General features: G+C 41.7%; 1 protein-coding gene across 5 annotated transcripts in view; it reads left to right on the top strand.

Annotated features, from left to right (window-relative positions):
- Window positions 1-15,085, top strand: part of SLC22A15 (solute carrier family 22 member 15) — a 123,709-nt gene that overhangs the window by 69,931 nt on the left and 38,693 nt on the right. For all 5 annotated transcript variants that reach the window (XR_001496419.3, NM_001193093.1, XM_059883551.1 and 2 more), the window contains exons 7-8: window positions 5,253-5,393; window positions 12,337-12,422. Coding sequence is in view for 4 of the 5 variants with exons in the window: in NM_001193093.1 (NP_001180022.1) it covers window positions 5,253-5,393; window positions 12,337-12,422 (227 nt within the window). In the remaining variant the exon portion in view is untranslated. The remainder of the gene's footprint in view (window positions 1-5,252; window positions 5,394-12,336; window positions 12,423-15,085) is intronic.

Here is a 15,085-nt window from a genome sequence, read left to right as displayed (position 1 = left end):
GTCTCTTCTTTCTTCAGGGTTACAGAAAATTTCACTCTTGCGTTCAGCATGAGATTGTTTTCAGAAAAAACAACCCTCCCTGCCTCCCTTAGGCATTGTACTCACCTGAGCTTTCTCAGCATCCTCCCTTTCAAGGAGGAAATAATGGTGCCTGCCAGGAGGTTTACTGAACTTATAGATGTCAGAAACACATCTTTGCTTATGAAGTATCTAATGTAAATTTTAAATCCCCCAGTTCAGTTCAGTTCAGTCGCTCAGTCGTGTCTGACTCTTTGCGACAGCACACCAGGCTTCCCTGTCCATCACCAACTCCCGGAGTTCACCCAAACTCATGTCCATCGAGTCGGTGATGCCATCCAACCGTCTCATCCTCTGTCATCCCCTTCTCCTCCTGCCCTCAATCTTTCCCAGCATCAGGGTCTTTTCAAATGAGTCCGCTCTTTGCATCAGGTGGCCAAAGTATTGGAGTTTCAGCTTCAACATCAATCCTTCCAATGAACACCCAGGACTGATCTCCTTTAGGATGGACTGGTTGGATCTCCTTGCAGTCCAAGGGACTCTCAAGAGTCTTCTCCAACACCACAGTTCAAAAGGATCAATTCTCAGTCCTCAGCTTTCTTCACAGTCCAACTCTCACATCCATACATGACTACTGGAAAAACCATAGCCTTGACTAGCTGGATCTAAATCCCCCAACCCTCCTCCTTAAAAAAAAGGAAAGCAGCAGACAGACCAGGGACAGAAGAGTTTCTAAGGAGGACTTTGAAGCACCTCCCCTTGGTTTTGGCCTCAGGCAGGTAGCACATTCTAATTGAACATTCCCACTCACTGACTCAACAAGTGAGCTGTTATCCCTCCTATCAATGAGATCCTAGGAGTGTCCTAGGAGTGCCACATGACAGCCTCAAAAAAGCCTCAAAGCCCCGGTGCCAGTCAGTGAATGAATGGGTTAGCACTCTCCAAACCTGATTTTCTAGTTTGGCTAATTCTGACCTGCCGTCAGAATGTTCTTAGCATTAATGTAGATTGCACTGAATGGTTCAAATGGTTCCATTGAAAGAATAAAATTGTGGAAAAGGGAAAAATGGATAATCCATATGTAGAATTTGTAGAGTACCCATGTGTTTTAATATTATCCATTCCATTAAAGTGCCATAAGTGTAATTTGGTCCAGGATTGGACACGAACATCATATTTACTGGCCTAAAGGATGGATGTGCTGTGGTTTGCATGTATTTGGCAAGAAGGCTACATAGAAACTTGTATTTTTCACATGGGAAGTCATTTTATTTGAAGTTAATCATATATATATAAAGCTAAAAAGAACAGTAGATTGAGAAGAAGAAGCTGCAAAGATAGTTTTCTATAGCATGATTCTCTTTTCCCACCCAATCAAACCCTGGCTACCACCTATATGGTTAGGGGTCAGGTCATACCAGCTCTCTGAGCCAGCTTGCTGCTGGAATATCATGGATACATAAGAAATGTTGAATGAAGGACACAAGCTTGGAGGCATGGGGATTCAGGGAGTAAGGGAACCTGTTTTTAAAATAATCAATTGATTAATTAATTTAAAATATTTATTGGCATACAGTTGATCTACACTGTTGTGTTAGCCTCAGGTGTGCAGCAAAGTGAATCAGTCGTGCATATACGTATATCCATTTTTTTAAGATTCTTCTCCCATATAGGCCATTATAGGGTTTTGAGCAGAGTTCCCTGTGCTATACAGTAGCACAGGGCAGGACTGTTAGTTATCTATTTTATATGTAGTAGGGTATGTATGGGGGCTTCCAGGTGGTGGTAGTGGTATAGAACCTGCCTGCCAATGCAGGAGACGTAAGTTCGATCCCTGGGTTGGGAAGATCCCCTGAAGGAGGGCATGGCAACCCACTCCAGTGTTCTTGCCTGGAAAATCCTGTGGACAGAGGAGCCTGGAGGGCTGCAGTACACAGGGTCACAAAGAGTCAGACATGCCTTAGCAAATGAGTTCAAGCACACACAGCAGCCCCCCACCTACACACACACACTGTGTATCTGCCAATCCCAGTCTCTCAGTTTGTCTCTCCCCCTTACCCCTGATAACCATAAGTTTGTTTTCTACATCTGTAACTCTCTGTTCTGTAGATAAGTTTATTTGTACCCTTTTTTTTTGATTCCACATATAAGCAACATCACATGATATTTATCTTTCTCTGTCTGACTCACTTCACTCAGTATGCCAATTTCTATGTCCTTCCATGGGAGCTACTAATTTGAGGTTCTATCAATTGTAAAGGAAATACTTACAAAGTATGTTCAGGTACTTTAAGGCTCCATAAAACTGCATTTGCATGTCATGTAGACAGTCAATCAAACCCTCTGCCTTGAAGGAAGCATCTGCTTTCTTAGGGGTTACTTACAGTTTTTAAGGTTTTTCCCCAGGAATATTAACTTTTGGGTTCTAGACTTCAGGGGATAAAAAAATAAAATAGACAAACTAGACCCAGAGTCAGGGAGAATATTCCTGTTTATTTTGTGTCTTACACAGCCAAATGAGCTCTTCTCAAATAAACTTCTGCCCCCAGGGCTCAGAATGTTAAAACACATGATAACAGAGACAGTGTCATTCCACATAGAGCCGTTCTTTTTGAAGATGCTATAAAATTCTAAAATCTTTTCTGTGGATCTGTCACTGAAGAAAGCCTTAACTGGGGAGTGAAATTATGCCTCTGTGTTTAACATCTGTTCCTTTGCTGTTTCCCACAGTAGTGTGGGATAATAATTTCATGATGCCCTAAGTATACTGTTAAATATTATGCAAGCATTTAAAATTTTTGTTTGGGTCCCATAAACAGGATTGAAATGATTTTAATAGCTGTAATTATGCATCCAAACGACCAACTCTGCCATCAAGGAAATTTGTAGGCAGGGTCCCCATCTCGGGACCAGAGGCCTTCCTTGCATGTTCTCCCTATTTTCTCTTACCACCAGCTAGGCTCCTCTAGTGTCTCGAACTGGCTTTGTTTGTTTGTGCCCTTCTTACTACCTTCACAGCCTGAATTAAATATGTATGTGTATTTCTATGTCTGGAATTCTTCACTAGGACTTCTGTTTTAAATGTAGAATAAATACATACCAACACATACAATACATTAGGAATAGCACTAAGTAAGAGGAGGGTCTCGTCTCTACTGCAGATGGAAAGGATTTAAAAAATACTTTAGGAAGGGGATTCCCCTGGCAGTCCAGTGGTTAAAACCCTGTGCTTCCGATGCAGGGGACACAGGTTCATTCCCTGGTTGGGGAACTGAGATCCCACAGGCTGTGGGGAGTGAAGAAAAAAAAAATTAGGAAAATATTTCAGTTTGCTCAGCTTGCTGCTCACAGCAAAGTACTAGCAGGCAGGGAAACCAGACAATTCCCTGTTGCCTTGCATCCTTACCCGTGATGCCCCAGCTGTGACTCTGCTCGTCATCCATAGTTTATGAATGACAGCTCCACCTAGGACGAAGTAATGGGAAGTAGCTGCTGCCGGAGCTCATTTGCCAGAGAGGGATGAGTCACTAAGCAGGCCGTCTCCGGGGACCGCTCTCCCTGCCTTCCCTCTCCCTGGTTCCTGTGGCCCATTTGTAACCTTCCCTCTCCCTGGTTCCTGTGGCCCATTCGTAATAATAACCTGGGGCGCTTGGCCCACTCTGCTTTTTTGGCAGAGATGGAAAGAATGCTTTCCCTTTCCTGTTGATCTCTTCATAGTTGTAGCTTATTGGACTTTTTCTAAGGAAAAGAGATGCAACTGGGAGTTTCCTCGTAATTAACACTTGTCAAAATGAACTGTATAAACATAAAAACTAATGAATTTCCAAAACCCAAGTGTTTTACTGTTGTATAGAAATTTTTGGTTTACAAAATGCATTCATGTTTAACAAAGCCTAGTTTCAGGGTTTATTTACGTTCTGTTCTAGTTTGTTTTATTTTTAATAATGCAGTTTCCTAGGCACAAAAGGTTTTGCTCTCTGTGGTTTTCAATTACCTGAGGTCAGCTGCAGTCTGAAAATATTAAATGAAAAATTCCAGAAAGTAACAACTCATAAGTTTTTAAATTGCATGGCATTCTAAGTGTATGATGAAATCTCGTTCCCTCCCACTCCATCCCACCTAAGACATGAATCATCTCCTTGTCCAGCATATCCTGCTTATTAGTCACTTACATTGTCTTACTTATCAGATCGACTATCCGTATCCCAGGGCTTGTGTTCACATCACCCTTATTTTACTTAGTAATGACCCCAAAGCATAAGAGTAGCGATGCCAGCAATTCATATGTTCTATTACGAGGCCTAATATAGAAGTTAAACCTTATTATAGGGATGGCTGTCTAGGGCAAAAAATAGTACATAACGGATTTGATCCTATCGATGGTTTCAGGCATCCACCAGGAATCTTAGAACGTATCCCCTGTGGATAAGCAGAGAGTGCTGTATTCCCTTCACTCTGGAAGAAGTTCCTGTTACTCCCCAGTTTGGAGTTTCAGGATGGCCTTTTCTCCAGTGTAGCTTCTGGGCTGTAAGACATAGGCTCCATGCCTGGCACAATATCTGCCACGCAAGGGGTGCTGCCTCGATGTTTCGGCAAAGCTGCGCAGAAATCAGTGCCGGGCTTTGATAGTCCTAGAGGAGCTTGCCTCTGCCATGGCCTCGTCTTCTCTTACCTGTTGTGGCTGTCTGCAGCATATGCACCTGCTGAATGCCAGGAGGGGTTGAGACTATGGCCAGGTGTTAGAGTCCCTGTCACTCTGGCCAGCAGGCCACCCACTGGTGACTCAGGCACTTATTAGCATGTGTTCTCAATACCATCCCCTGTTGGCCTGTCCTTAGGAGTTCTTTTGTAGAGTCATTTTCATAATATCACAGTGACTGCTTAGGGCAAGTGTTTATAAATAGTTGAATTAAATAAATTTAAAATAGAGTCATTGTCTCCTAATAAATGCAGAAGTGTGTAATGAGGGCACTAATGACATCTTCTCTGTCAGGGCCTGGCCACTCGTTTGCTTTATAGAGCATCTAGATGTAGCTCACAACATTTCCAAGGCCCCTTTATTTTATTTTTATTTTGTCCTAGTATAGAAATTATATTAGGATAGAAAGCCTAATGAGGGAGTCAAACTTACTCTTTGAGACAGAGGGCATTATTTGAACCAGTGTTTTAATTTTTTCTGACAAATGCTTATGGACTTTCCCATTGTCTTTCTTGTCTTTCACCCCCAATTGCAGGTTCGTGTGCAGCTTGGTGTATTATGGCCTCACTCTGAGTGCAGGTGATCTAGGTGGAAACATTTATGCCAACTTAGCCCTGTCCGGCCTCATAGAGATTCCATCTTACCCTGTCTGCATCTACTTGATTAACCAAAGATGGTGAGTATGGGTGGATATGAAATGTACCGTGTAGAGGACACATACACTAACATGCATAAACACCCAAATGTTCCTGTCGTTGTCCATATGCAGTATCTGCTAAGTATTCCATGATGATCAGAATTCTTTTCAGACCAGACACATTGAGAATTCATTATTTAGTGCGTTATTCCTTGGGTTTCAAGTTTATGAGTTATTGTGTAGATTTTTTTTTCAATTGAAGTATAGTTGATTTACAGTGTTGTGTTAGTTTTTGGTGTATAGCAAAGCAGCTCAGTTATATATATATATTCTTTTTCATAACTTTTTCCGTTATAGTTTATTACAAGATATTGAATATAGTTCCATGTGCCATACAATAGTGAAAAGTTGTTGCTGAGCCATGAAAGACACCAGGATTCTTGGCCTCTGGAGGAGAGGAATTCAGTCTGGGGCCAGTGACGAGGCTTGATCGCTCAGAACTTTTGTGTGATAAAGTTTTATTAAAGTATAAAAGAGATAAGACAAAGCTTCTGACATAGACATCAGAAGAGGGCAGAAAGAGTTCCCCACCTGCTAGCCTTTAGCAGTATGTTATATCAGCAGGCTGCTAATTAGAGAAAGGAAATGTCTCAAAACTCAGAGTGGTGCCAGGTCCCTCACCCACAACATGCATTTTGAGATAACATTGGCACAAGGTGAGACAGTTCACTTCAGTCCCTCAGTCGTGTCCAACTCTTTGTGACCCCATGGACTGCAGCACACCAGGCTTCCCTGTCCATCACCAATGTCCAAAGCTTACTCACACTCATGTCCATTGAGTCGGTGATGCCATCCAACCATCTCTTCCTCTGTTGTCCCCTTCTCCTGCCTTCAATCTTGCCCAGCGTCAGGGTCTTTTCCAGTGAGTCAGTTCTTCACATCAGGTGATCAAAGTATTGGAGTTTCAGCTTCAGCATCAGTCCTTCCAATGACTATTCAGGACTGATTTACTTTGGGATTGATTGGTTTGATCTCCTTGTAGTCCAAGGAACTCTCAAGAGTTTTCTCCAACACCACAGTTCAAAAGCATCAATTCTTTGGCACTCAGCTTACTTTATACTCCAACTTTCACATCCATACATGACTATTGAAAAACCATATCTTTGACTAGATGGACCTTTGTTGGCAAAGTAATGTCTCTGCTTTTTAATATGCTGCCTAGGTTGGTCATAACTTTTCTTCCAAGGAGCAAGTGTCTTTTAATTTCATGGCTGCAGTCACCATCTGCAGTGGTTTTGGAGCCTAGAAAAATAAAGTCTGTCACTGTTTCCATTGTTTCCCCATCTATCAGCCATGAAGTAATGGGACCAGATGCCATGCTCTTAGTTTTCTGAATGTTGAGTTTTAAGCCAGCATTTTCACTCTCCTCTTTAACTTTCATCAAGAGGCTCTTTAGTTCTTCTTCACTTTCTGCCATAAGGGTGGGGCCATCTGCATATCTGAGAAATCTTGATCCCAGCTTGTGCTTCATCTAGCCCGGCATTTCACATGATGTATTCTGCATATGAGTTAAATAAGTAGGGTGACAATATACAGCCTTGATGTACTCCTTTCCTGGTTTGGAATCAGTCTGTTCCATGTCCAGTTCTAACTGTTGCTTCTTGACCTGCATACAGATTTCTCAGGAGGCAGGTCAGGTGGTCTGGTGTTCCCATATCTTCAAGAATTTTCCACAGTTTGTTGTGATTGTAGTAGTCAATAAAGTATAGCTCAGTTGGTAAAGAATCTGCCTTCAGTGCAGGAGACCCCCTGGTTCGATCCCTGGGTTGAGAAGATCCCCTGGAGAAGGAAATGGCAACACACTTCAGTATCCTTGCCTGGAAAATCTCATGTACAGAGGAGCCTGGTGGGCTGCAGTCCATGGGGTCGCAAAGAGTCGGGCACGACTGAGCGACTAACACTTACTTACTTACACTTAGATATTTTTCTGATACACTGAAAGATGAACTCCTCAGGTCGGTACATGCCCAGTATGCTACTGGAGATCAGTGGAGAAATAACTCCAGAAAGAAGAGACAGAGCCAAAGCAAAAACAATACCTAGTTATGGATGTGACTGGTGATGGAAGTAAAGTCTGATGCTATAAACAGCAATATTGCATAGGAACCTGGAATCTTAGGTCCATGAATCAAGGCAAATTTTAAGTGATCAAACAGGAGATGGCAGAGTGGACATCGACATTTTAGGAATTGGTGAACTAAAATGGACTGGAATGGGAGAATTTAACTCAGATGACCGTTATATCTACTACTGTGAGCAAGAATCCCTTGGAAGAAATGGAGTAGCCATCATAGTCAACAAAAGAGTCCAAAATGCAGTACTTGGATGCAGTCTCAAAAATGACAGAATGATCTCTGTTCGTTTCCAAGGCAAACCATTCAATATCACAGTAATCCAAGTCTATGCCCCAACCAGTAACGCTGAAAAAGCTGAAGTTGAACAGTTCTATGAAGACCTACAAGACCTTTTAGAACTAACACCCGAAAAAGATGTCCTTTTCATTATAGGGGACTGGAATGCAAAAATAGGAAGTCAAGAAACACCTGGAGTAACAGGCAAATTTGGCCTTGGAGTACAAAACAAAGCAGGTCAAAGGTAACAGAGTTTTGCCAAGAGAACACACTGGTCATAGCAAACACCCTCTTCCAACAACACAAGAGAAGACTCTACACATGGACATCACCAGATGATCGACACTGAAATCAGATTGAGTATATTCTTTGCAGCCAAAGATGGAGAAGCTCTATACAGTCAGCAAAAGCAATACTGGGAGCTGACTGTGGCTGAGATCATGAACTCCTTATTGCCAAATTCAGATTTAAATTGAAGAGAGTAGGGAAAACCACTAGACCATTCAGGTATGACCTAAATCAAATCCCTTATGATTATACAGTGAAAGTGACAAATAGATTCAAGGGATTAGATCTGATAGAGTGCCTGAAGAACTATGGATGGAAGTTCATGACATTGTAGAGGAGGCAGTGATCAAGACCATCCCCAAGAAAAAGAAACGCAAAAGGCAACATGGTTGTCTGAGGAGGCCTTACAAATAGCTGAGAAAAGAAGAGAAGCAAAAGGCAAAAGAGAAAAGGAAAGATATACCCATTTGAACACAGAATTCCAAAGAATATCAAGGAAAGATAAGAAAGCTTTCCTCAGTGATCAGTACAAAGAAATAGAGGAAAACAATAGAATGGGAAAGACTAGAGATCTCTTCAAGAAAATTAGAGATACCAGGGGAACATTTCATGCAAAGATGGGCACAATAAAGGACAGAAATGGTATGGACCTAACAGAAGCAGAAGATATTAAGAAGAGGTGGCAACAATACACAGAAGAACTACCCAAAAACGTCTTCATGAATCAGATAACCACGATGGTGTGATCACTCACCTAGAGCCAGACATCCTGGAATGCGAAGTCAAGTGGGCCTTAGGAAGCATCACTATGAACAAAGCTAGTGGAGGTGATGAAATTCCAGTTAAACTATTTCAAATCCTAAAACATGATGCTGTGAAAGTGCTGTACTCAATATGCCAGGAAATTTGGAAAACTCAGCAGTGGTCACAGAACTGGAAAAGGTCAGTTTCATCCCAGTTCCAAAGAAGGGCAATGCCAAAGAATGTTTAAGCTACCTCACAGTTGTACTCATCTCACATGCTAGCAAAGTAATGTTTAAAATTCTCCAAGCCAGGCTTCAACAGTATGTGAACCATGAACTTCAAGCTGGATTTAGAAAAGGGAGAGGAACCAGAGATCCAATTGCCAACATCCATTGGATCATTGAAAAAGCAAGAGAGTTCCAGAAAAACATCTACTTCTGCTTTATTGACTACGCCAAGGTGAATCATCCCGTGCCAGAAAATGATTGATATGAATCTTGAAGAAAGGCAGGTTTCCAAGCAAATATATAGTGTCATTAACATAGATTAGGAGAATAATTGTATGAGTAAAACATACTGGTTTGTTGAGCCCTTATTGGTTCTGAGTCTTATGCAGGACTTGAAGAAAGACAGACTCTAGGGTAAATTCATAGTTCATTAACATAGCTTAAGAAAAACATTTACATAAGAAAAACGCACAGGTTAGCTCAAGGTTTGAGAAAAGTTAAGTTCAGGTGGAACCAGGTGTCATCATGGCAACACAGAATTTTAAGAGAAACCTCCTTTTAATTTTGTATAGAGAAGGGAAAAATCTGAGACTTGCAGTTTATTTCCTCCTGCCGCTTAAGAGAGCGATAAAACACGTCTGACACTTGCAGCCTATTTCCTCCAATTGGAGACCCCTAGCTTTCGTGCCTGTTACCCTCTCAGTAGGACCTTGTTGTTGATCTATTTTATATACAGTAGTTTGTGTCTGGCAATCTCAAACTCCTCTAATGTCTCTCTCCCCGCCCTTCCCCTCTGGTAACCGTAAGTTTGTTCTCTATGTCTGTGTTTTGTGGATAAGTTCATTTGTGTCACCTTTTGAATTCCACATGTAAGTAGTATCATATTTGTCTTTCTCGAAGTAACTGGCTTCCCTTAGTATGATAATATCTAGGTTCACGTTTTATAAATAAGTTCATTTGTGTCATATTTTGGATTGCACATATAAGTGATATCATGCTATTTGTCTTTCTCTAAGCGACTTTACTTCACTTAGTATGATAATCTCTAGGTTCATCCATGTTGCTGCAAATGGCATTGTTGCACTCCTTTTTATGCCTGAGTAGCATTCCATTTTATTTATGTACCACATCTTTATCCATTCATCTGTTGGTGGACATTTAGGTTCCTTCCATGTCTTACCTATTGTAAATGGTGCTTCTGTGAACATTGGAGTGCAGGGTATCTTCTGTTTTTCTCTGGATTTATGCCCAGGAATGGGATTGCTGGATCATACGGTATCTCTATTTTTACCTTTTTAAGGAACCTCTATATTGTTCTCCATAGAGGCTATACCAATTTACATTCCCTCCACACTACTGGTGGGAATGTAAATTAGTATAGCCGCTATGGAGAAAAAGTTTCCCTTTTTTCCACATCCTCTTCAGCATTTATTATCTGTTGAATTTAAATGATGAACATTCTGGCTGGTGGGAGGTGACATCTGGTAGTTTTTATTTGCATTTCTCTAATAATTAGCAATGTTGAGCATCTTTTCCTATGCTGATTGGCCATCCGCACATCTTCTTTGGAGAAATATCTATTTAGGTCTTCATAGATTTTTAACCCAATATTAAAAGACGTTACCACCTGACTGTTTTTGAGCAGGCTGTGTGTAATTCGTTCATCCCAAATGGGAATATCAGCTCGACATACATAGAACTCCATGACCCAATTAGAATTTCATGACCCACTCATGGTCATTTAGAAGCTCTCACATAAGACAAAGAACTAGAGGAATGAGAAAGACTTTTCTTTCCTTTTAAGTCCCACCGGACTTTGTTGATGGGAAGAGTAGATCCTGCTTTTGCCAATCATAATCAGTGAGCACAGTTTTGAAATATTTTTTAAAAGTTCTTTTATAGAGCACTCATTCCTTGGCTTTCTCCGATTCCTTCTATTACTAAACCGCTGACCAGGGCAGTTGGAAATTGTGAGCTAGAAATCAATTGGCTTATACCATTTATCATTTTCTAGAAGTCATCATTTTTATTAAAAAAAAAAAACAAACAGCATTCCTTTAGCATGCACTGGATGCTGTCATTGTGGGTATTGAGGTCAGCTTATTTTAAAGGGCAGTTTTAGATTCCATTCAATTGAAGGGCTTTTCTTTGGGGATTGGGCCCAGTTGCCTCTGCTGACCCCTCTCTTCATGCCTGAGTGTACTCACATCATGGTCCAAGGGCTGAGTCAGGGGACTTATTCAGAAATCTGTCCCAGCATCCTCGGGGGGCCAGACACCCCTCAGGTGTTCTTCCTGTTGTAGCTTCCTGTGCCCCCCTCTGATGACCACATACAGTGTCACGAGGACATAGTCCATGGGGTGTCCTGTATGTCTTTGAATCCCTAATGCCTGCCTTGAATGATGCCTATCATTTGAAAAACATTGGATACTGACTGTTAAATTAAGCACAATAACCTGGAGACTAGCATCCTTCCCTGTCCCCCAGCCACCACCACTGGAGTCAGGATTAAAACCTGAGGCAGAGGGAAGGAGCGCCACATTGGGGGTCAGGCAGACCTATCTTAGCCATGTGTTAATTTAATGACTTTGAGAAGTTACGTTCCTTGATGTATTTATCCTTAAACCAGGGATTATGAAAGTCCCCTGGAAAAATTATCATAAAAGTACCGAATAACATTGAAGCGCCTCACAGAGGACCTAGCATATTGCCTAGTAAAGGAAGGCTTGTAATTGTTCTTATCTTTCTTTCAAGTCTAGAGCTCTTATTTGAAAATTATTTCTCCCAAGAAAGTGTGCAATGAATTTCATTTAATTCTGGTACACTAACAAGAAATTTCCTTCTGTTTGTCTTTTTAAGAAAGAGGTGTATAAAATTTTAACTGCTTAAGATACAAATAACCAGAAAATGAATAAATGAGCTAAAATTCTCCATGTTTCACTTTTCTTCTCTAGAAGATGGAGAACCCTTAAGCACATGTCTTAAAGGTTGATTATTAGCATTAAGAAAGATGATAGAGACAGAAAACATTTCCGATAGTGCCTAGAACATAGTAAGCACTCACAAAAGTAGATGGAATGGTTCTCTGTTCTTGTCCCACACACATCATTTAATCCTGCCATCCAGGTGGTTTTCCTTTGCTTTGTGATGGTTACTTAAGTCATGTCTTGGTCAGTCACATTTGCTACCCACTCCTTAAGAAAAGATGAACATGTAATAAACGTGGGGACATTTAAAAAGGAAGGTTGGAGGATGGAGGAAATGAATGTGTAAGTTTCTCTAGAGAGACGTGAACTTCTCTGTTTTATTTAGGTTTGGTCGGAAGCGGACGTTGGCAGCATTTCTGTGCCTCGGAGGACTGGCTTGTCTTATTGTCATGTTTCTCCCAGAAAAGAAAGGTATGCCTTTCCAGTTTCTACATGGGGGTTTTGAACAGCACTTTTATTACAATGAATCTCAATATAGTGGAGAGATTACCATATGCCATGCTTCATTTCTGTGATTGCATATTATTTAGCAATTGTGTGGGGTATAATGGGCCAGATTCTTTCCATTGCCTAAACTATTCTCTGGGTGAATAATGTGCTTAGAGGTGCACTATTAATTCTTTCAGGCGATTAAGCTACCATCTGGGGTGTCTGGACTGCAGTACTGGTGTTGTTAGAGTTGTTTATTTGATGATGATGAGGGCCATTTAGTTCTGCACAGAAGGAAACTCTGTCCAAGGCTGCAGATTGCCCTCCTTGGTCCAGCCAATCACGAGACCGGAGATGAGGGGCACTGGGCCTCCACGGTGGTTTTGGCACCCCTCAGCATCCCCATCAGTACTTCCAAGGCACCCTGATAATAGCAAGAGCAGAAGAAGAATAATATTGGTGATGATTGACCTTCTCTCAGTCTTTTGTAAAGTGTGAATAAAACATCCTTAGGAAATGCCGCTATTTTTATATTTGTCGCGTTGCTATGTAAACACAGCTTTAAAGAAAAGTCCCTTTGGCATTCATTTCTAATATGATTCCTGCCCATCTGTAGAAATTCTGTAGATAATGCTGTTTCTCAATTTCTTTTCTGCTGTAGCACACCTGAGGCATGCCCTCTATTGCATCAAGAACTGTGGTTTTAGCAGTGATTTTCAAAGATAAGAAATGGGTCATAATGAACTCTCTGCTTCTGGGGCTTAGGGTACAATGCAAACCCTGTTTTAGAGGCTTTTGGATTTTGTTAGGGCTCCATCATGGCGCTTGTTCTTTAGGTGAGAATCATTGTGAAATGGTTTAACACAAATATTTTTAAGGGAGTGCTAAGCTGGGCAGCTTATAGGGTCTGAGTTCCCCAACCAAGAATTGAACTCAGGCCCAGCAGGTTGGGCCTCCCCGGTGGTTCAGCAGTAAAGAATCTGCCTGCAATGCAGGAGCCACAGGAGACACGGGTTCAATCCCTGGGTCAGGAAGATCCACTGAGGAAGGGCATGGCATCCCACTCCAGTATTCTTTCCTGGAGAATCCTATGGACAGAAGAGCCCGGAGGGCTACAGTCCATAGGGTTGCAAAGAGTTGGACACGACCAAAGCGACTTAGTATACAAGCACCAACAGTGAAAGCTCTGAGTCCTAACCACTGGACTGCCAGGGAACTCTCTAACAAACTTTTTTGTGTGGTTGTTGCTTGGAAGTAATTCTATTTCTTTTTAACTATTTTATATTGGAGTATAACTAATTAACAAAGTTATGATAGTTTCAGGTGGACAGCAAAGGGACTCAGCCACACGTATACATGTATCCATTCTCCCCAAACTCCCCTCCCATCCAGGCTCACCCTAACATAAAGTTTTGATAACTGCTAGAAATGCAGCTGAAGAATTCGTTTCCTGTCGGAGCATATCATGTGTTAAGTGCTGCCTTGGTGATGGCTTCTCTTCAGGGGTCACTGAAGACGCCAAGGCCACGTGCCCTAGTTCTGCAGCCCCACCTACACCTGCTGTGCTGTTGGCTGCTGCCTGAGGCTCTGTGCCTTAAGACCAGAGCGCTGTTGGTTCTAGTTAGGATTTTACTCAGTATTTAGCGCAGCCCTACAGTGATTTTCATGGAATCCTGGAAACTAGAGAATTCAATAGGTTTGCCTGCTTCTCTCACCTCTAAGAAAGTTGTCACCTGTGCTTCCGCTAGCAAAAGGAGAAGCTTCTCTACTGTGGCCCTGCCTTGAGCTGGGAGAACTACATGCCCTGTTCTGTTTGTCTGCAATGAGGCACTGATGGTCTTCAAATCATTGCAGTTTTCAGTTCAACAGATTCTGTTTTTCATAGACAACCTGGAAATTCAGGTGTTTTCTACCTGTAATCATCTCTTACAGAGAGAAACTTTTCCTTTTCATTCTAAGTGCATCTATAAGCTGTCACACCTTAGGCAAGCCTGGCCTCTTCATGTCTTTCCTCTCTCCCACATATCTGAATTCCAGGTAACCCACACGGTGGGACTCTACACACAGCCGTTTCTTTCTTTTTTTTTTTAATTTTATTTTATTTTTAAACTTTACAATATTGTATTGGTTTTGCCAAACATTGAAATGAATCTGCCGCAGGTATACATGTGTTCCCCATCCTGAACCCTCCTCCCTCCTCGCTCCCCATACCATCCCTCCGGGTCGTCCCAGTGCACCAGCCCCAAGCATCCAGTATCATGCATCGAACCTGGACTGGCGACTCGTTCCATATATGATATTATACGTATTTCAATGCCATTCTCCCAAATCATCCCACCCTCTCCCTCTCCCACAGAGTCCAAAAGACTGTTCTATACATCAGTGTCTCTTTTGCTGTCTCATATACAGGGTTATTGTTACCATCTTTCTAAATTCCATATATATGCATTAGTATACTGTATTGGTGTTTTTCCTTCTGGCTTACTTCACTCTGTATAATAGGCTCCAGTTTCATCCACCTCATTAGAACTGATTCAAATGTATTCTTTTTAATGGCTGAGTAATACTCCATTGTGTATATGTACCACAGCTTTCTTATCCATTCATCTGCTGACGGACATCTAGGTTGCTTCCATGTCCTGGCT

Source organism: Bos taurus, chromosome 3, assembly GCF_002263795.3.
Source record: "Bos taurus isolate L1 Dominette 01449 registration number 42190680 breed Hereford chromosome 3, ARS-UCD2.0, whole genome shotgun sequence".
NCBI classification, from domain to species: Eukaryota; Metazoa; Chordata; class Mammalia; order Artiodactyla; family Bovidae; genus Bos; species Bos taurus.
Note: the sequence above shows the minus strand (reverse complement) of the source record. Positions and strands in the feature narration are given on the sequence as shown.